This window comes from Myxine glutinosa, chromosome 13, assembly GCF_964187855.1.
Source record: "Myxine glutinosa chromosome 13, kmMyxGlut1.1, whole genome shotgun sequence".
Taxonomy (NCBI): domain Eukaryota; kingdom Metazoa; phylum Chordata; class Myxini; order Myxiniformes; family Myxinidae; genus Myxine; species Myxine glutinosa.
In genome coordinates, this window is record NC_136273.1 from 9425310 (window position 1) to 9449113 (window position 23804).

Consider the following 23804-nt stretch of genomic DNA (forward strand, 5'->3'; position numbering starts at 1 on the left):
TGAGATATCCTACTCGGACAGACAAACGACAGACAAAGGTGAAAAGTTGAAAACACAACGTCGTCCACCTTCAGTGGTGCAGGTAATTTAATGGCGGCCTATGTTTAAACTTATCATTGTTCAACTCTCTCTCTTATTTGTTCTGCTCTCCGTCACTACAAACGATATCAAATTCTGTGCTGGATAACTGTGTTAATATTTGAAAAGTGTGAACTTTTCCCATCACTCTTTTATAACCAAGATTGTTTTCTGTCGAAACGAATCGAATCTTCCACGTCAAAGTAACCAGAGGGGATTTCGTTCTTCTCTTCATTCACCTTATTCTGGAATCTGCGAGGTTAAAATTCATCCACAAACTTCGATATGAATTGATTAGTCTGAGCCGATGAAATAATTACTTTGACAATTGTTACTTAAAGTTACCCTTGTGGTGGTTTGTCGAATGACTCGTAATATGGGAAAGGGGATTGGGACGACAAAGGGAAAGGGGGATCGAGGTTGCGGCCTTGTGGAAGCAGCTGAGGCTGTTCTGAAGATGGATGACGAAGGGTCTGGAGGGAAACACAGGAAAGATTTTGACAGCAGGGGCAAGACATTGGAGGGAGGGTGGAGAACCAAAAGGGAATAACCATAGGAGATAACTAAAGGGGATAACCATAGGAGAAAACCAGAGGGGTTAACCACAGGGGATAACTAGAGGGGAAAATCATAGTGGATAACCAAAGGGGATAACCATAGGGGATAACCATATAGAGGATAACCATAGGTGACAGCCAGAGGGGATAACCAGAGGGGAAAACCATAGGGGATAAGAAGAGGGGAAAACCAGAGCGCATAACCAGAGGGGATAACCAGAGGGGATAACCGGAAGGGATAATTAGAGGAGATAACCAGAGGGTAAAACCATATGGGAGAACCATATAGAGGATAACCATAGGTGACAGCCAGAGGGGAAAACCATAGGGGATAACAAGAGGGGAACTATAGGGAATAGCCAGAGGAGATAACCATATGGGAAAACCAGAAGGGATAACCATATGGGAAAACCCTAGGGGATAACAAGAGAGGAAAACCAGGGGCATAACCAGAGGCGATAACCATATGGGAAAACCAGAGGGGATAATCATATGGGAAAACCAGAGGGGATAACCAGAGGGGATAACCGGAAGGGATAATTAGAGGAGATAACCAGAGGGTAAAACCATATGGGAGAACCATATAGAGGATAACCATAGGTGACAGCCAGAGGGGAAAACCATAGGGGATAACAAGAGGGGAACTATAGGGAATAGCCAGAGGGGATAACCATAGGGGAAAACCATAGGGGATAACAAGAGGGGAAACCCAGAGGGGATAACCAGAGGGATAACCACAGGGGGAAACCAGAGGGGATAACCATAGGGGAAAACCAGAGGGGATAACCATAGGGATAACCACAGGGGGAAACCAGAGGGGATAACCATAGGGGAAAACCAGAGGGGATAACCATAGGGGAAAACCAGAGGAGATAGCCATAGGGAAGGAAGGATTCTATAGGCGGGGTAGAAAACCAGAACGGAAGAAGGGGGAGAACCAATTAAAGGGAGGGAGGGGGAGAACAAGTAAGTAGATGAAGGAAAAGCAGAGGGGATGGAGGGTGGAGGAGGGGAACTACAGGGGAAAGGAGGTAGCGGAGAGGGGGAGGGAGAGCAGGGAGAATGAGAGGGAAGGAAGGATCTGTGCAGTTGGCCTAACTCTGGAGGAATGTGGCAGCAGCAGTAAGCAAGACTTTTATGGAAAGTGGTGCCACAGCTGTTGCAGAAAGGATGGGGGAGCTGGTTGTGGCCTTGTGTAAGAGCTTTAGTAGCTTGCTGCGATCCGCCACGCCACGTCTCTTGTAACCGCCACCAGAAAATCATCATCGCAACCCACCGAATCCAACGCCGTCACAACCAGTCACCCAGACAGTGTCTATCAACACGGCACAGACAGAATAGGGCAACAGGAGAGTAGCGTGAGTACCCATTTTACTTTCCTTATCGATGCTTATACAAAATCCAAAGCGGTACTTACAAAATCCAATCCGGTACTTACAGACTCCAAAGTGGTACTTACAAACTGCAATGCGGTACTTACAAACTCTAAACTGGTACTAACAAACTCCAAACCGGTACTTACAAAATCCAAACCGGTACTATAAAAACTCCAAACCACTACTTACAAATTCTAAACTGGTACTAACAAACTCCAAACCGGTACTTACAAACTCCAAACCGGTACTTACAAACTCCAAACCGGTACTATGAAAACTCCAAACCACTACTTACAAACCCCAAACCGAAACTTACAAACTCTAAACCAGTGCTGACAAACTCCAGAGTGGTACTTACAAAGTCCAAACGGGTACTTCCAAACTCCAAACTGGAACTTACAAACTCCAAAGCAGTACTTACAAACTCCAAACCAGTACTTACAATTCAAAGCTGGTATACTTACAAACTCCAAAGCGGTACTTCCAAAATCCAAACCAGTACTTACAAACTCCAAAGTGGTACTTACAAACTGCAATGCGATACTTACAAACTCTAAACTGATACTAACAAACTCCAAACCGGTACTTACTCCAAACCGGTACTTACAAACTCCAAACCGGTACTTACAAAATCCAAACCGGTACTTACAGACTCCAAAGTGGTACTTACAAACTGCAATGTGGTACTTACAAACTTTAAACTGGTACTTACAAACTCCAAACCGATACTTACAAACTCCAAACCAGTACTATAAAAACTCCAAACCAGTACTTACAAACTCCAAACTGATAATTACAAACTCTAAGCCGGAACTTACAAACCCCAAAGCAGTACTTACAAACTCCAAACCAGTACTTACAATTCTAAGCCGGTATACTTACAAGCTCCAAAGTGGTACTTCCAAAATCCAAACCGGTACTTACAGACTCCAAAGTGGTACTTACAAACTGCAATGCGGTACTTACAAACTCTAAACGGGTACTTACAAACCCCAAAGAGGTACTTAGAAACTCCAGATCAGTACTTACAAACTCCAATGCGGTACTTACAAACTCTAAACGGGTACTTACAAACTCCAAACCGGTACTTACTTCAAAACAGGTACTTACTCCAAACCGGTACTTAAAACCCCCCAAGCCGGTACTTACAAACCCCAAACCGGTATTTACAAACTCCAAATCAGTAATTACAAACACTAAACCTGTACAGCATGAAAAACAAGGTTTGACATTTAACCTTGTATAATTTCAGCGTTGTTTGAAAATGTTTAAACCCATTGTTTAAATTGAATAGATGTTGATTAAATAGAATATCCTGGTTGGTTTAAAATGTTTAACCCATTGTTTAAATTGAATAGATGTTGATTAAATAGAATATCCTGATTGTTTTATAATGTATAAACCCATTGTTTAAATTGAATAGATGTTGATTAAATAGAATATCCTGGTTGGTTTAAAATGTTTAACCCATTGCTTAAATTGAATAGATGTTGATTAAATAGAATATCCTGGTTGGTTTATAATGTATAAACCCATTGTTTAAATTGAATAGATGTTGATTAAATAGAATATCCTGGTTGGTTTATAATGTATAAACCCATTGTTTAAATTGAATAGATGTTGATTAAATAGAATATCCTGGTTGGTTTAAATTGTTTAACCCATTGTTTAAATTGAATAGATGTTGATTAAATAGAATATCCTGGTTGGTTTAAAATGTTTAAACCCATTGTTTAAATTGAATAGATGTTGATTAAATAGAATATCCTGGTTGGTTTAAAATGTTTAACCCATTGCTTAAATTGAATAGATGTTGATTAAATAGAATATCCTGGTTGGTTTATAATGTATAAACCCATTGTTTAAATTGAATAGATGTTGATTAAATAGAATATCCTGGTTGGTTTAAAATGTTTAAACCCATTGTTTAAATTGAATAGATGTTGATTAAATAGAATATCCTGGTTGGTTTAAAATGTTTAACCCATTGCTTAAATTGAATAGATGTTGATTAAATAGAATATCCTGGTTGGTTTATAATGTATAAACCCATTGTTTAAATTGAATAGATGTTGATTAAATAGAATATCCTGGTTGGTTTATAATGTATAAACCCATTGTTTAAATTGAATAGATGTTGATTAAATAGAATATCCTGGTTGGTTTAAAATGTTTAACCCATTGCTTAAATTCAATAGATGTTGATTAAATAGAATATTGTTGTTGGTTGAAATTGTTAACCCATTGTTTAAATTGAATAAATGTTGTTTGAATGGAATATCCTGGTTGGTTTAAAATGTTTAACTCATTGTTTAAATTGAATAGATGTTGATTAAATAGAATATCCTGGTTGGTTTAAATTGTTTAACTCATTGTTTAAATTGAATAGATGTTGATTAAATAGAATATCCTGGTTGGTTTAAATGTTTAACCCATTGCTTAAATTGAATAGATGTTGATTAAATAGAATATTGTTGTTGGTTTAAAATGTTTAACTCATTGTTTAAATTGAATAGATGTTCATTAAATAGAATATTGTTGTTGGTTGAAATTGTTAACCCATTGTTTAAATTGAATAAATGTTGTTTGAATGGAATATCCTGGTTGGTTTAAAATGTTTAACTCATTGTTTAAATTGAATAGATGTTGATTAAATAGAATATCCTGGTTGGTTTAAAATGTTTAACTCATTGTTTAAATTGAATAGATGTTGATTAAATAGAATATCCTGGTTGGTTTAAAATGTTTAACTCATTGTTTAAATTGAATAGATGTTGATTAAATAGAATATCCTGGTTGGTTTAAAATGTTTAACCCATTGTTTAAATTGAATGGATGTTGATTAAATAGAATATTGTTGTTGGTTTAAAATGTTTAACTCATTGTTTAAATTGAATAGATGTTCATTAAATAGAATATTGTTGTTGGTTTAAATTGTTAACCCATTGCTTAAATTGAATAAATGTTGTTTGAATGGAATATCCTGGTTGGTTTAAAATGTTTAACTCATTGTTTAAATTGAATAGATGTTGATTAAATAGAATATCCTGGTTGGTTTAAAATGTTTAACTCATTGTTTAAATTGAATAGATGTTGATTAAATAGAATATCCTGGTTGGTTTAAATTGTTTAACTCATTGTTTAAATTGAATGGATGTTGATTAAATAGAATATCCTGGTTGGTTTAAAATGTATAAACCCATTGTTTAAATTGAATAGATGTTCATTAAATAGAATATCCTGGTTGGTTTAAATTGTTTAACCCATTGCTTAAATTGAATAGATGTTCATTAAATAGAATATCCTGGTTGGTTTAAATTGTTTAACTCATTGTTTAAATTGAATAGATGTTGATTAAATAGAATATCCTGGTTGGTTTAAATTGTTTAACTCATTGCTTAAATTGAATAGATGTTCATTAAATAGAATATCCTGGTTGGTTTAAAATGTTTAACTCATTGTTTAAATTGAATGGATGTTGATTAAATAGAATATCCTGGTTTGTTTAAATTGTTTAACTCATTGCTTAAATTGAATAGATGTTCATTAAATAGAATATCCTGGTTGGTTTAAAATGTTTAACTCATTGCTTAAATTGAATAGATGTTCATTAAATAGAATATCCTGGTTTGTTTAAATTGTTTAACTCATTGCTTAAATTGAATAGATGTTCATTAAATAGAATATCCTGGTTGGTTTAAAATGTTTAACCCATTGCTTAAATTGAATAGATGTTCATTAAATAGAATATCCTGGTTTGTTTAAATTGTTTAACTCATTGCTTAAATTGAATAGATGTTCATTAAATAGAATATCCTGGTTGGTTTAAAATGTTTAACTCATTGTTTAAATTGAATGGATGTTGATTAAATAGAATATCCTGGTTGGTTTATAATGTATAAACCCATTGTTTAAATTGAATAGATGTTCATTAAATAGAATATCCTGGTTGGTTTAAATTGTTTAACCCATTGTTTAAATTGAATAGATGTTCATTAAATAGAATATCCTGGTTGGTTTAAATTGTTTAACCCATTGCTTAAATTGAATAGATGTTGATTAAATAGAATATCCTGGTTGGTTTAAAATGTTTAACCCATTGTTTAAATTGAATAGATGTTCATTAAATAGAATATCCTGGTTGGTTTAAAATGTTTAACCCATTGTTTAAATTGAATAGATGTTCATTAAATAGAATATCCTGGTTGGTTTAAAATGTTTAACCCATTGTTTAAATTGAATGGATGTTGATTAAATAGAATATCCTGGTTGGTTTAAAATGTTTAACCCATTGTTTAAATTGAATAGATGTTCATTAAATAGAATATCCTGGTTGGTTTAAAATGTTTAACTCATTGTTTAAATTGAATAGATGTTCATTAAATAGAATATCCTGGTTGGTTTAAAATGTTTAACTCATTGTTTAAATTGAATAGATGTTCATTAAATAGAATATCCTGGTTGGTTTAAAATGTTGTACACCGCACCTTTCCTATGCCATCTCCAGGCATTGCAAATCGTCATTGCCGGGCACCGAAGGGGGCTCGGCAGTGACGCACGCTGAAAGAGAGTACTCAGTTTTCACTCTGGATGTTTGTTTTCTTGGTTGTTTGTTTGTTCGTTTCTTTGTCCGGGCGATATCTCAGCCATCCTTTGAGCTAGGAAGCTGAAATTTCGGCACAATAGTGAGCAAGTCCTTTGTCAAAAACGCTATTTTTGTTTTTTGATTAATCAATTAATTGATGAGTTATTTAATTATTAGCGATTAATTAAGTACTTATTTAATTAATCAAATTTCATTTCTCTTCTGACCATTAACTCAGCCACCTTTTGAGTTAGGAAGCTGATATTTGGACATGCCAATGACCAGGTGATTTGGCTGCAAAGGCTATTTTTCATTTATTAATTAATCAATTAATCGATTAATTATTTAATTATTTGATTAATGACTAAAATGTTTTTTTTTTTTTCAGTTACAGATTCTGATGAAATGGTGGTGGTTCATGTGTTCTCTGACCGAATTGCTTAATAATTTAATTTTCTTATGATTATTATTTATTTATTTTCATTATTAATCATTTATTTATTTTCTTTCTCATTTGGCCAATATCTCAGGCACCTTTTGAGCTGGGAAGCTAATATTTGGACATGGCAGTGACCAAGTGATGTGGCTATCAAGGATATTTTTGATTTCTTGATTAATCATTTAATCGATTAATTATTTATTGGTGAATCAATTAATTATTTTTTTTATTATTAATGACTTATTTAATTAAATTTCTAAAAGATACATCTTCGGATGAATCATGAGTGGTTTAGTTATGCTATTAGCCAATTGATTAAGAAAATAATTTGTGATAATCTTTTATTGATTTTAATTATACAATTAATCAATGAATTAGCATACACCTCTCCCTCCCAAAGCATGCCTCTATGAGCTGCACTGCGGTATTGCCGGGCGCCGGAGGCGCCCCGGCAATGCCGCGCTGTAGGATATTTAGTTATTTGGCATGGGGGCGGTGTACATTGAATGTATGTGTACTTGTTTAACTCATTGTTTAAATTGAATAGATGTTGATTAAATAGAATATCCTGGTTGGTTTAAAATGTTTAACCCATTGTTTAAATTGAATAGATGTTGACTAAATAGAATATCCTGGTTGGTTTAAAATGTTTAACTCATTGTTTAAATTGAATGGATGTTGATTAAATAGAATATCCTGGTTGGTTTAAAATGTTTAACTCATTGTTTAAATTGAATAGATGTTCATTAAATAGAATATCCTGGTTGTTTTATAATGTATAAACCCATTGTTTAAATTGAATAAATGTTGATTAAATAGAATATCCTGGTTGTTTTATAATGTTTAACCCATTGTTTAAATTGAATGGATGTTGATTAAATAGAATATCCTGATTGTTTTATAATGTATAAACCCATTGTTTAAATTGAATAGATGTTGATTAAATAGAATATCCTGGTTGTTTTATAATGTTTAACCCATTGTTTAAATTGAATGGATGTTGATTAAATAGAATATCCTGGTTGTTTTATAATGTATAAACCCATTGTTTAAATTGAATAAATGTTGATTAAATAGAATATCCTGGTTGTTTTATAATGTTTAACCCATTGTTTAAATTGAATGGATGTTGATTAAATAGAATATCCTGATTGTTTTATAATGTATAAACCCATTGTTTAAATTGAATAGATGTTGATTAAATAGAATATCCTGGTTGTTTTATAATGTATAAACCCATTGTTTAAATTGAATAGATGTTCATTAAATAGAATATCCTGATTGTTTTATAATGTTTAACCCATTGTTTAAATTGAATAGATGTTGATTAAATAGAATATCCTGATTGTTTTATAATGTATAAACCCATTGTTTAAATTGAATAGATGTTGATTAAATAGAATATCCTGATTGTTTTATAATGTATAAACCCATTGTTTAAATTGAATAGATGTTGATTAAATAGAATATCCTGGTTGTTTTATAATGTATAAACCCATTGTTTAAATTGAATAGATGTTCATTAAATAGAATATCCTGATTGTTTTATAATGTTTAACCCATTGTTTAAATTGAATAGATGTTGTTTGAATGGAATATCATGGTTGGTTTAAAATGTTTAACCCATTGCTTAAATTGAATGGATGTTGATTAAATAGAATATCATGGTTGGTTTAAAATGTTTAACCCATTGCTTAAATTGAATAGATGTTCATTAAATAGAATATCCTGGTTGGTTTAAAATGTTTAACTCATTGTTTAAATTGAATAGATGTTCATTAAATAGAATATCCTGGTTGGTTTAAAATGTTTAACTCATTGTTTAAATTGAATGGATGTTGATTAAATAGAATATCCTGATTGTTTTATAATGTATAAACCCATTGTTTAAATTGAATAGATGTTCATTAAATAGAATATCCTGGTTGGTTTAAAATGTTTAACCCATTGCTTAAATTGAATAGATGTTCATTAAATAGAATATCCTGGTTGGTTTAAAATGTTTAACTCATTGCTTAAATTGAATAGATGTTCATTAAATAGAATATCCTGGTTGGTTTAAAATGTTTAACCCATTGCTTAAATTGAATAGATGTTCATTAAATAGAATATCCTGGTTGGTTTAAAATGTTTAACTCATTGTTTAAATTGAATGGATGTTCATTAAATAGAATATCCTGGTTGGTTTAAAATGTTTAACCCATTGCTTAAATTGAATAGATGTTCATTAAATAGAATATCCTGGTTGGTTTAAAATGTTTAACTCATTGTTTAAATTGAATAGATGTTCATTAAATAGAATATCCTGGTTGGTTTAAAATGTTTAACTCATTGTTTAAATTGAATAGATGTTGATTAAATAGAATATCCTGATTGTTTTATAATGTATAAACCCATTGTTTAAATTGAATAGATGTTGATTAAATAGAATATCCTGGTTGTTTTATAATGTATAAACCCATTGTTTAAATTGAATAGATGTTGATTAAATAGAATATCCTGATTGTTTTATAATGTATAAACCCATTGTTTAAATTGAATAGATGTTGATTAAATAGAATATCCTGGTTGTTTTATAATGTATAAACCCATTGTTTAAATTGAATAGATGTTGATTAAATAGAATATCCTGATTGTTTTATAATGTATAAACCCATTGTTTAAATTGAATAGATGTTGATTAAATAGAATATCCTGGTTGTTTTATAATGTATAAACCCATTGTTTAAATTGAATGGATGTTGATTAAATAGAATATCCTGGTTGGTTTAAAATGTTTAACCCATTGTTTAAATTGAATAGATGTTCATTAAATAGAATATCCTGATTGGTTTAAAATGTTTAACCCATTGTTTAAATTGAATAGATGTTCATTAAATAGAATATCCTGGTTGGTTTAAAATGTTTAACTCATTGTTTAAATTGAATAGATGTTCATTAAATAGAATATCCTGGTTGGTTTAAAATGTTTAACCCATTGTTTAAATTGAATAGATGTTCATTAAATAGAATATCCTGGTTGGTTTAAAATGTTTAACTCATTGTTTAAATTGAATAGATGTTCATTAAATAGAATATCCTGGTTGGTTTAAAATGTTTAACTCATTGTTTAAATTGAATGGATGTTCATTAAATAGAATATCCTGGTTGTTTTATAATGTATAAACCCATTGTTTAAATTGAATAGATGTTGATTAAATAGAATATCCTGGTTGTTTTATAATGTATAAACCCATTGTTTAAATTGAATAGATGTTGATTAAATAGAATATCCTGATTGTTTTATAATGTATAAACCCATTGTTTAAATTGAATAGATGTTGATTAAATAGAATATCCTGGTTGTTTTATAATGTATAAACCCATTGTTTAAATTGAATAGATGTTGATTAAATAGAATATCCTGGTTGTTTTATAATGTATAAACCCATTGTTTAAATTGAATAGATGTTGATTAAATAGAATATCCTGGTTGTTTTATAATGTATAAACCCATTGTTTAAATTGAATGGATGTTGATTAAATAGAATATCCTGGTTGGTTTAAAATGTTTAACCCATTGTTTAAATTGAATAGATGTTCATTAAATAGAATATCCTGATTGGTTTAAAATGTTTAACCCATTGTTTAAATTGAATAGATGTTCATTAAATAGAATATCCTGGTTGGTTTAAAATGTTTAACTCATTGTTTAAATTGAATAGATGTTCATTAAATAGAATATCCTGGTTGGTTTAAAATGTTTAACCCATTGTTTAAATTGAATAGATGTTCATTAAATAGAATATCCTGGTTGGTTTAAAATGTTTAACTCATTGTTTAAATTGAATGGATGTTGATTAAATAGAATATCCTGGTTGGTTTAAAATGTTTAACTCATTGTTTAAATTGAATAGATGTTCATTAAATAGAATATCCTGGTTGGTTTAAAATGTTTAACTCATTGTTTAAATTGAATGGATGTTCATTAAATAGAATATCCTGGTTGTTTTATAATGTATAAACCCATTGTTTAAATTGAATAGATGTTGATTAAATAGAATATCCTGGTTGTTTTATAATGTATAAACCCATTGTTTAAATTGAATAGATGTTGATTAAATAGAATATCCTGATTGTTTTATAATGTATAAACCCATTGTTTAAATTGAATAGATGTTGATTAAATAGAATATCTTGGTTGTTTTATAATGTATAAACCCATTGTTTAAATTGAATAGATGTTGATTAAATAGAATATCCTGATTGTTTTATAATGTATAAACCCATTGTTTAAATTGAATAGATGTTGATTAAATAGAATATCCTGGTTGTTTTATAATGTATAAACCCATTGTTTAAATTGAATGGATGTTGATTAAATAGAATATCCTGGTTGGTTTAAAATGTTTAACCCATTGTTTAAATTGAATAGATGTTCATTAAATAGAATATCCTGGTTGGTTTAAAATGTTTAACTCATTGTTTAAATTGAATGGATGTTGATTAAATAGAATATCCTGGTTGGTTTAAAATGTTTAACTCATTGTTTAAATTGAATAGATGTTCATTAAATAGAATATCCTGGTTGGTTTAAAATGTTTAACTCATTGTTTAAATTGAATAGATGTTCATTAAATAGAATATCCTGGTTGGTTTAAAATGTTTAACTCATTGTTTAAATTGAATAGATGTTCATTAAATAGAATATCCTGGTCGGTTTAAAATGTTTAACTCATTGTTTAAATTGAATGGATGTTGATTAAATAGAATATCCTGGTTGGTTTATAATGTATAAACCCATTGTTTAAATTGAATAGATGTTGATTAAATAGAATATCCTGGTTGTTTTATAATGTATAAACCCATTGTTTAAATTGAATAGATGTTGATTAAATAGAATATCCTGATTGTTTTATAATGTATAAACCCATTGTTTAAATTGAATAGATGTTGATTAAATAGAATATCCTGGTTGTTTTATAATGTATAAACCCATTGTTTAAATTGAATGGATGTTGATTAAATAGAATATCCTGGTTGGTTTAAAATGTTTAACCCATTGTTTAAATTGAATAGATGTTCATTAAATAGAATATCCTGGTTGGTTTAAAATGTTTAACTCATTGTTTAAATTGAATGGATGTTGATTAAATAGAATATCCTGGTTGGTTTAAAATGTTTAACTCATTGTTTAAATTGAATAGATGTTCATTAAATAGAATATCCTGGTTGGTTTAAAATGTTTAACTCATTGTTTAAATTGAATAGATGTTCATTAAATAGAATATCCTGGTTGGTTTAAAATGTTTAACTCATTGTTTAAATTGAATAGATGTTCATTAAATAGAATATCCTGGTTGGTTTAAAATGTTTAACTCATTGTTTAAATTGAATAGATGTTGATTAAATAGAATATCCTGATTGTTTTATAATGTATAAACCCATTGTTTAAATTGAATAGATGTTGATTAAATAGAATATCCTGGTTGTTTTATAATGTATAAACCCATTGTTTAAATTGAATAGATGTTGATTAAATAGAATATCCTGATTGTTTTATAATGTATAAACCCATTGTTTAAATTGAATAGATGTTGATTAAATAGAATATCCTGGTTGTTTTATAATGTATAAACCCATTGTTTAAATTGAATAGATGTTGATTAAATAGAATATCCTGATTGTTTTATAATGTATAAACCCATTGTTTAAATTGAATAGATGTTGATTAAATAGAATATCCTGGTTGTTTTATAATGTATAAACCCATTGTTTAAATTGAATGGATGTTGATTAAATAGAATATCCTGGTTGGTTTAAAATGTTTAACCCATTGTTTAAATTGAATAGATGTTCATTAAATAGAATATCCTGGTTGGTTTAAAATGTTTAACTCATTGTTTAAATTGAATAGATGTTCATTAAATAGAATATCCTGGTTGGTTTAAAATGTTTAACCCATTGTTTAAATTGAATAGATGTTCATTAAATAGAATATCCTGGTTGGTTTAAAATGTTTAACTCATTGTTTAAATTGAATAGATGTTCATTAAATAGAATATCCTGGTTGGTTTAAAATGTTTAACTCATTGTTTAAATTGAATGGATGTTCATTAAATAGAATATCCTGGTTGTTTTATAATGTATAAACCCATTGTTTAAATTGAATAGATGTTGATTAAATAGAATATCCTGGTTGTTTTATAATGTATAAACCCATTGTTTAAATTGAATAGATGTTGATTAAATAGAATATCCTGATTGTTTTATAATGTATAAACCCATTGTTTAAATTGAATAGATGTTGATTAAATAGAATATCCTGGTTGTTTTATAATGTATAAACCCATTGTTTAAATTGAATAGATGTTGATTAAATAGAATATCCTGATTGTTTTATAATGTATAAACCCATTGTTTAAATTGAATAGATGTTGATTAAATAGAATATCCTGGTTGTTTTATAATGTATAAACCCATTGTTTAAATTGAATGGATGTTGATTAAATAGAATATCCTGGTTGGTTTAAAATGTTTAACCCATTGTTTAAATTGAATAGATGTTCATTAAATAGAATATCCTGATTGGTTTAAAATGTTTAACCCATTGTTTAAATTGAATAGATGTTCATTAAATAGAATATCCTGGTTGGTTTAAAATGTTTAACTCATTGTTTAAATTGAATAGATGTTCATTAAATAGAATATCCTGGTTGGTTTAAAATGTTTAACCCATTGTTTAAATTGAATAGATGTTCATTAAATAGAATATCCTGGTTGGTTTAAAATGTTTAACTCATTGTTTAAATTGAATGGATGTTGATTAAATAGAATATCCTGGTTGGTTTAAAATGTTTAACTCATTGTTTAAATTGAATAGATGTTCATTAAATAGAATATCCTGGTTGGTTTAAAATGTTTAACTCATTGTTTAAATTGAATGGATGTTCATTAAATAGAATATCCTGGTTGTTTTATAATGTATAAACCCATTGTTTAAATTGAATAGATGTTGATTAAATAGAATATCCTGGTTGTTTTATAATGTATAAACCCATTGTTTAAATTGAATAGATGTTGATTAAATAGAATATCCTGATTGTTTTATAATGTATAAACCCATTGTTTAAATTGAATAGATGTTGATTAAATAGAATATCTTGGTTGTTTTATAATGTATAAACCCATTGTTTAAATTGAATAGATGTTGATTAAATAGAATATCCTGATTGTTTTATAATGTATAAACCCATTGTTTAAATTGAATAGATGTTGATTAAATAGAATATCCTGGTTGTTTTATAATGTATAAACCCATTGTTTAAATTGAATGGATGTTGATTAAATAGAATATCCTGGTTGGTTTAAAATGTTTAACCCATTGTTTAAATTGAATAGATGTTCATTAAATAGAATATCCTGGTTGGTTTAAAATGTTTAACTCATTGTTTAAATTGAATGGATGTTGATCAAATAGAATATCCTGGTTGGTTTAAAATGTTTAACTCATTGTTTAAATTGAATAGATGTTCATTAAATAGAATATCCTGGTTGGTTTAAAATGTTTAACTCATTGTTTAAATTGAATAGATGTTCATTAAATAGAATATCCTGGTTGGTTTAAAATGTTTAACTCATTGTTTAAATTGAATAGATGTTCATTAAATAGAATATCCTGGTTGGTTTAAAATGTTTAACTCATTGTTTAAATTGAATGGATGTTGATTAAATAGAATATCCTGGTTGGTTTAAAATGTTTAACCCATTGTTTAAATTGAATAGATGTTCATTAAATAGAATATCCTGGTTGGTTTAAAATGTTTAACTCATTGTTTAAATTGAATGGATGTTGATTAAATAGAATATCCTGGTTGGTTTAAAATGTTTAACTCATTGTTTAAATTGAATAGATGTTGATTAAATGGAATGTCCTGGTTGGTTTAAAATGTTAAAACCCATTGTGCAAATTGGATGGATGTTGGTTGAATATAACATCCTGCATGTTGAAGGCAATCATTGCTTAAAGTGGTCAAGATGTGTAACTGAGGGAATAGTATTTATTTTGTGTTTGTGAAAGATTAAATGAAAGGACGACATTCCACATCATTACAAGAGTCTGTAGTGCAGGTACGTTACCTGTTCTCATTGTGTACAAATGATGGGCAGGACTATAACAGGTTGAGTTGATGTTTACACATTCTTGGTGATATCCATTTAAATCATGAAATATTTCATCAAAATGACATTTAGTCACTTGCAATGTCAGACAACCGACGTCCATGGGATATAAACCATCTGTTGTTTCACTTATTTCTTCCCCAATTTAACACGAGTAACATGTCAGCTTTCAGAGCCAACGAGAGTTTGGCTAAATTGTAACAGGTGTCGCATGTTCTTACAACAATCAGTAGGTGTCGTGTAGGTATTTGTGAGGATGTTCCCTGTTGCTTGGTGGATGTAGTTTCAGATGACGCTTGTCTCCATTTGTGTAGCTCGCCGAGATGATGTCCTTCTCACAAGACAGAGCTGACATGTGGTTCATAGTGTGTATTTCTCTGTGCCTTTAAATAACCAGAGAAGCAGCTGGTTGCTTAGGACTTTATTTATAGGGGCACCAGGCTGTGCTTGAGGTATGGAAGTTTAGTCATCAGAGCAGAGAGATCCCGTATATATGTTCCACCACAACCCTTGTGTTTTATATCTTTCCAACAACAGTTGCTTGCTTCTAACATCTCTGTTTCTTTGTTGCAGAACCTCCTCTTCCATCCGTGATCCTCGCAACTTGCAGCCATGGCAGAGGTTGCACAAACAACCGAGGTGAGATCATGTCACTGCGATGACACATTTGAATCATACAAGCTGCTTTGGAAGGCTGGCAGGATGGCCTATAGGTCTTGCCTCTGAGCTGTCTAGCCTGGGTTCAAATCCGGACCCAGCTATAAACTGCCATCCTGGTATTTTTCAGGCAGGGTCTTTCATCGATGTGTGTGCCGTCCCTCGGATGGACGTTAAGCCGGGCGTCCCGTCTACCAGCATGAATTGGTGGACGTTGGAGATCCCACAGTGACGTTTGCAAAGAGTAGGCGAGCTATTGCCGGCATCCTGATCGAATTACAAATCGCCGTCCTCACTGAATGCTGCGAGAGCAATGACAAACCACCAACACAACCCTCGCCAAGAAACTGTTTCAGAGGCTCCAACGCTCTGTAAAGAGTATGACACACATCATAATCGACCTCCTGTGGTTTCTTTTTCATTATGTTCCAGCTATTCCACATACAGATTGTGTTGTACTCATTAGCAAGTTCAAAACACAGAATAGAAAATTTAGGATGAGTTGAGTTTTTTTCATTAAAATGACTAGTGTGGTCACCTGTTGGAATTCCACGGGCATGGAGGTGTGTCGTTGCGATCGGTGCAGCCGTTTGTGCGGTACCCGGGAACATAACGTTATGCGGGAGTCCAAACCTGAAAATGCTGGAGACCAAAGCTGAAATTGGAAAAACAATATGGCCTATTTTACTCCAGGGGGTCCCAGGATTACCCACCCAAAATTTCGTTGCGATCGGTTCAGCCGTTTTTGCGGAACCTGGAAATGGACGGACGGACAGACAGACAGATGGACGGACATTTGGTGAATTATAGCAAGATTAATTCTGTGGATGAATTTTTTTTTTATACTTTGCAGAAGCTGCTGTCATCTGGAAAGTCTACGCCACAGACGTATGTTCCTAAAGTGACAGACTCCATGATCGGTGATGGTGAGAGTAACGTGGCACAGCGGTTCGAGAATGCACGGCTGTCTCGAGAAGAGCGAAGCAGGAGACGCTCAACCAATGAACGGCAGAGGCGGAGTGAACAGTTCCAGAGGGAAAAGGAACGAGCATTACGCAAACAAAACGTAAGGAATGGCTCGCCTGATAATAACCATGCAGATAACTAGATAGTTCATAGAACACCTTACCCTGTGCAATGTTCAAATATATAATTAAATTGAAAAAAAATAAATTCTGGAAGTTTAGTGCCATTGATGCAGTTTTATACACCACCTTATACACCACCTTATGTCCAAGTATGGTTAGGGTTTGGGTTAGTACTGCTAAACTGGAGGTTTTGGATGTGATAAGAAGGCGATTTGTGTTCTAGTGTTCAATTTTGTAATGAAATTTAAAGAAAATAGAGATTGTAAAGGTCGTATAAAAAAATTCATTCTGGGTTTTACCGCCGTTTTCCGCAGTGTCTATTACATCACCTTATTTAACACATTACATTAGTTACTCGTGCCTGGTGTTTGTGTCCGTTATGACGCCCTTAAAAACAGTAAGTTTCCTGTTTGGAATAATTTTAAATGTTGGAAAAAATATCCTCTCTGTGCATGTCGAATCGGGACAAATTCAGAGCCAAAGTGTTATTAAATTTCAGGTTCGTTTTCTGATTCATGTTCAAAATAACATTCAATTTAAATCAAGTTGTTCCTCGATCATAAACTGACGTTCGTGCACGGACAGATGGATGGACGGGTGGACGGACAGACAGAAGTGAACCTATTGCTTAACCCTGCTTTTTGCTTCAACTGCGCGGCGTAACAAACACAGTCAGTACGTAACAAACACAGGTAGGTAGACAAACCTGAGGGGGGGATAAACAATGAAATACCTTAGCCGAGATAGAATTGTATAAAATAACATGCTCCGAGTGTTGTGAAGAAGAAAAGAAGTCATCGCGATGTATCTAAGTAGTGTCGAATGTCCGGGTAAGTGTTTAGGGGTGTCCAAACGGAGGAGTGGAGTTGTGCTATCTCAGTAGGGTCTGTAAGGTTAAATCCCCTGTGTGTAAATGCCTCTTGTAATTTTTCCTAATGTTCTTGTGAAACTCAGCCCGCCAAACAACAACTACAACAAATGGACTCATTTGCTCAACACGCCGCCAGGGCTAACCAACACCCAACACATTTGCCGATCGTGCCAGTCAAGTTCCGACTCACAGCCCCCGACGTCATCCGAACATTCCCGAATGACGCCTGGACTCCACCCACCGACGGCTCGTAACAAGGAGGCCGTGCCCCGGCCTTCGTGATTGGTGGAGGGACGATGGGATGATTGTGTAAAGCTCAGTGATTGGACAGAATGTGGTCATCATGGTGGAAGATTTGAGAGCTGAATGGGAAAAGACGTGGTTGTGCCATCTTGCTCTCTCTCTTGTTCTGGGTCGCGTGTGAGGGACGGTCGCTTCGCAATCTCTCCATTGTCTTGGACGCGATTGGCTTGGCGGCGTGTGGTCTTTGATTTGTGTGCGCTCAGCTGCACCTCATATATATATATACAGTCACGTGAAAAAGTAAGTAGACCCCATGTAAAGTTTTGACTTTTTCAACATATTTCAACATACAGCTATTTGATCTTCATTTAAACAGTATCTAGAGATAAAGGTGATATAATTGAACAAAAAAACAATGAAAAATTGACGTTGCAATAATTTATTCAACAAAAAATTAACAGAGATGCCATTTCCTTCTGTGGACAAAGTAAGTACACCCTTGGCTCCAATAGGTAGTATTGCCCCCTTTGGCAGAAACAACCTCAAGTAGGCGTTTCTTATAACTGTCTACCAGTCTCTGACATCGACTGGGAGAAATATTTGCCCACTCCTCCATGCAGAATCCTTTCAGCTGTGCGATGTTTGAGGGGTTTCTTGCATGCACAGCTCGTTTCAAATCCCCACAACATCTCGATGGGATTTAGATCCGGGCTTTGACTTGGCCATTCCAGAACCCTCCATTTCTTTCTTTTCAGCCATTCCTTGGTGGATTTACTGGTATGTTTAGGGTCATTGTCATGTTGCAAGGTCCACCTTCGGTTGAGCTTCAACTTTCCGACAGATGGCCTCACATTATCCTCAAGCACCCTCTGGTACAATGAAGAATTCATAGTGGATTCTATGATGGTGAGCTGCCCAGGCCCCGATGCAGCAAAGCTGCCCCAAACCATAATATTTCCACCACCACGCTTTACAGTTGGTATCAGGTTCTTTTGGTCAAATGCTGTCTTTGGTTTTCGCCAAACATGTCTTCTGGTACTGTGGCCAAATAGCTCTACCTTTGACTCATCTGTCCAGAGCACATTGTTCCAGAAGTGCTGGTCTTTGCCGAGGTGTTCATTGGCAAACTTTAGTCTTGCCCTGATGTTCTTTCTGGACAGCAAAGGTTTCCTCCTGGCACACCTCCCATGTAGATCTAATTTGTGCAGCCTCTTTCTAATGGTAGACTCGTGCACTTTGACCTCAACAGTGGCAAGAGCTACCTGTAGGTCCCGTGATGACATTCTGGGGTTCTTCGAGACTTCTTTCAGCATCTTGCGGTCTGCTGTCGGGCTGAACTTTCTGGGGCGGCCTGGCCTGAACAAGTTGGCAGTTGTTTGGAATCTTCTCCACTTGTAGATGATCTTCCGGACAGTCGAATGATTGATTTCAAATTGTTTGGAGATCTTTTTAAAACCCTTCCCAGACTCGTAGGCATCTATAACCTTCTTTCTGAAGGCCTAAGAGAGCTCTTTTGATCTAGGCATGGTGACGCCGCACACTTCAACAACAAAGAGCAAACCAAACTAAATGTCCGAAGTTTAAATAAGACAGGTTCCTCCAAGATCCTCTCTAACGATGTTCGAATCATTTGCACCTGAGCTGGTGCACCTCATTCTAATTTTAGGTATTTGAAGTAGTGATAAATGTAGGGGTGTACTTACTTTTTCCACATGTGAAAATTGCATTTATATTTATTTAAATTATACAATGGACTACAAAGTGTAAATGTTTCATGATATTTGTTATATTATATCACCTTTATCTATCAATATTGTTTAAATGAAGATCAAATAGCTGTATGTTGAAATATGTTGAAAAAGTCAAAACTTTACATGGGGTGTACTTACTTTTTCACGTGACTGTATATATATATATATATCTGTGCAGCGTCTGTCCTGTGTTGTGTTGTCTGTCCTGTGTTGTCACTGAACTACTTTCTCAAACTTTTGTGAAATCGTACCAAACTTCTGGAATGCACATAGCTCTCCCGTCGGTATGTCCTAAGGCAATGTTTTTTGAAAATTTTTCCAATTTTTTTTTTTTATTTGGAATTTTTTGGGGGAATTTTTTTTTTCCAACTTCAATTGTTTCTAAAATGTGATATCACGTATATTATAAATACATTTGTGCAAAATAATTGTTTGAATTATGATTGGTTTAAACCATGACAAAACGGCAACTCGGGTACAGTCATTTATCTATATATCTACACATCTGGGCAGTGTCTGTGTTGGCACTTAACGACTCCCTCAAACTTTTGTTTCCGTGGTTGTGAAGTGTTTTTAATGACGTTGTGGTGGTTTTGAATCACGTGGTGGTGAGGTATTTTGAATTATGTGGTGGTGAGGTGTTTTTAAATGACGTGGTGGTGAGGTGTTTTAATATCACATGGTGGTGAGGTGTTTTTGAATTACGTGGTGGTGAGGTATTTATAATTACGTGGTGGTGAAGTGTTTTGAATTACGTGGTGGTGAGGTGTTTTGAATTACTTGGTGGTGAGGTGTTTTTAAATGACGTGGTGGTGAGGTGTTTTTAATTTCGTGGCTGTGAGGTGTTTTTATTACGTGTTTTATGGCTGTGAGGTGTTTTTATTACGTGTTTTATGGCTGTGAGGTGTTTTTATTACGTGTTTTATGGCTGTGAGGTGTTTTTATTACGTGTTTTATGGCTGTGAGGTGTTTTTAATTTCGTGGCTGTGAGGTGTTTTTAATTTCGTGGCTGTGAGGTGTTTTTATTACGTGTTTTATGGCTGTGAGGTGTTTTTATTACGTGTTTTATGGCTGTGAGGTGTTTTTATTACGTGTTTTATGGCTGTGAGGTGTTTTTAATTTTGTGGTGGTGAGGTGTTTTTATTACGTGTTTTATGGCTGTGAGGTGTTTTTATTTTCGTGGTGGTGAGGTGTTTTTATTACGTGTTTTATGGCTGTGAGGTGTTTTTATTACGTGTTTTATGGCTGTGAGGTGTTTTTATTACGTGTTTTATGGCTGTGAGGTGTTTTTATTACGTGTTTTATGGCTGTGAGGTGTTTTTATTACGTGCTTGATGGCTGTGAGGTGTTTTCAATTTCGTGGTGGTGAGGTGTTTTTTATTTCGTGGTGGTGAGGTGTTTTTATTATGTTTTTATGGTGGTGAGGTGTTTTGAATTACTTGGTGGTGAGGTATTTTGAATTACGTGGTGGTGAGGTGTTTTGAATTACATGGTGGTGCGGTGTTTTAAATTACTTGGTGGTGAGGTGTTTTGAATTACGTGGTGGTGAGGTGTTTTAAATTACTTGGTGGTGAAGTGTTTTGAATTACATGGTGGTGAGGTGTAATCGTCCCAAACTTCCAGTCTGCACCTACCCCTCCCCTATGTATGTGCTGAGGGGTTCTTTCTTGAAAAAAAAACATTCAACCTAAATCTTCAACCTAAATTGCCTATAAAAATGTAATATCACAAACACAACAAATACATTTGTGCCAAGTAATTGTTTGAATTATGATTGGTGAAAATCATGACAACACAGCAACTCAGGTACAGTCATTAGCCTCAGCTAAAATAAGCCCGCTCCTCAGTATCGACGCTTGGTGAGGCGAGCGCAGCGAGCCGAGCCAAGCTAGTATATTGTTGCGGATCTCAACGTTGGCCCTTTTTCCCTTACCAAAGGGGGGATTAATCCCCTTGTCGATGACTGACCGACGTGAGTCCTGAAGCTGCCCAGCTCCCTCCTCAGAGGCAGGTGAGCAACCCCGTTCGCGACCGCGGACAAGATGTTAATTGCCGAGCGGATTAGCAGCCGCGGCACGAACCATTAGCAGAAACTAGACCTGATCCTAAACGTTGGCCAAATCGTGCCACAGGTATCCAATGGGGAAATCACTAAAACGAAACGGATGTAAAGGAAAGAAGGCAAGGTAGGAAGAACAGGATTTATTACTAACTAATTATGTACAAGTCAAAAGAAACCAAGGAGGAGGAAAGAAACAAAAAGAATTTACAGAAGAAGCAGACACTGTGCAACACGAGCTTTCCTATTATATACAAACTTACTTATACCCAAGGACAAGACACACAAAACAGACGACAGTCAGACTTACACGGGGATGATGACAGGAATGGCAGGAAGGGGGAGGAAGGTTCAGCTGGAGCAGGAGAAAGGTCGGGCCGGGAGTGAGCAGCCGCCGCCCCTCCTCAGGCGTGTTCGCACGGCGGCATCGCTTTGTAGCCGCGGCCGAAACCGCTGTCGACGCTCAAAGCTGCGGTGGTCAAAACTGCGGTTGGTTCAGCTAGGGTTGGTTCAGCTCCGGTTGGTTCAAAGCTGCGGTGGACTCCGGTGGAATGCTCACTCATCTGCTGCTGCTCACTCAACTCTCCTCTTTGACGCATCTCTTCGTGGGGGCTGATCCAATGGGTTTTATAACCCCACCCTCTTGAGCCATACCCACTCATCCTTGGTTGGTCGGCAAGGGCTTTCCTGGCTCCACCCTCTGATGACGAGGGGCGGGCCACGCCCGTAATGTAGTTCCTCCCCCTTCTTCTCTGAGGCTTGACCACGTGCGTAATGGAGTCGCGAATGCAGTTTTTTTTTTTTTTTTTTTTTTTTTTGTATACAAGATCGAGGCTCGTGAAAGAGCGAACATTAATCACACAGAAAGACAAACAGACACATAAAACAAATAACATCGGGAGCGGTAGACAAGATGGGGAGAGAAGGGGAAGGACACAAACACAACATTTGAGAGCAGGGACCGAGAGACATGGAGACATCGAGAGAACTGTGGGAGGGAGAGGGCTTTGGGGGGGAGGCATGGGAAGGGGGGGGGGTGGGAGAGGTATAAAACATATGGACACTGCCAGGACTTCCAGGAAAGAAGTTGGAATTTCAAACAAGGTGGATCTGGGGTGAATTAGTGGGGGTAGAAAAGATCAAGGTTTTGGATGGGGGAAGATAAGAGATGGTGGTGAACAGCTGTTTTAAAGACCTGGAGGGAGGAGTGTGATTGAAGTGAGTGTGGGAGTTTGTTCCAGAGGCGGGAGAAAAGAGGAATGAAAGAGTGAAGGTGAGCAGAGAGCCGAGATTTCGGCAGTTTAACCATCAGAGGGTGGCTGGCAGATCTTGTGCGACCTGTAGGAATATTTGGGGGACAGAGCACAGAGAGAGCTGGGGGAGCAAGGCCGGAGAGGAGTCGGTAGAAGACAGAAAGACCACCTACCTGCCTGCGGTGAGTGAGTGAAAGGCCCTCAGAGATAGCTTCATCGCGGGAGATTCCAATGATTCTGAAAGCTTTGGATTCAACAGCGTGAAGCCGAGCCAGGTGCCAGGTTGGCAATCCGAATGGCGATGGTGATGCCAATAACCCCATCCAAAGTTACTGGCATTTTGAAGATGCCATGGGGACGTCGGAGGGATCCTATCTTATTTCAATTCGGTGCAATGCAGAGTCAACTAGTGGGAACAGAGCCTTAAACTACATAGAATAAGAAATAACTATTGAAAGGTATATGATTTTCTACGTGCATGCGATGGATTAACTAAGGGGACGACCTTTGATCTTTACACTTAACGGAGGTATTTACAAGAATTACTTACATTACTAAGGGTGAGATTTACAAAAAAAACACAGGATTCTCAAATCCGTTACACTGCACCCTCATCCTCCAGGCACGTCCCGGGCCTATAAAACTTTAACTTAGTGTGGCACGTAGGTGTAGTTCCCTCTACAATTA

At 34.5% G+C, this 23804-nt stretch overlaps 1 protein-coding gene across 12 annotated transcripts in view; it reads left to right on the plus strand.

Annotated features, from left to right (window-relative positions):
* The first annotated feature begins 1603 nt into the window (after positions 1-1603).
* The window catches only part of NEXN (nexilin F-actin binding protein), a 93056-nt gene continuing 70855 nt past the window's right edge, over positions 1604-23804 (plus strand). For 5 of the 12 annotated variants that reach the window (XM_078767056.1, XM_078767062.1, XM_078767064.1 and 2 more), the window contains exons 1-3: positions 1643-1993; positions 15769-15834; positions 16706-16918. In XM_078767056.1, the coding sequence (XP_078623182.1) occupies positions 15808-15834; positions 16706-16918 (240 nt within the window). In that variant the 5' untranslated portion in view covers positions 1643-1993; positions 15769-15807. Of the gene's footprint in view, positions 1994-15644; positions 15683-15768; positions 15835-16705; positions 16919-23804 lie in introns of those variants that run through there. The other 7 variants (XM_078767057.1, XM_078767059.1, XM_078767061.1 and 4 more) reach the window with 3 other exon arrangements.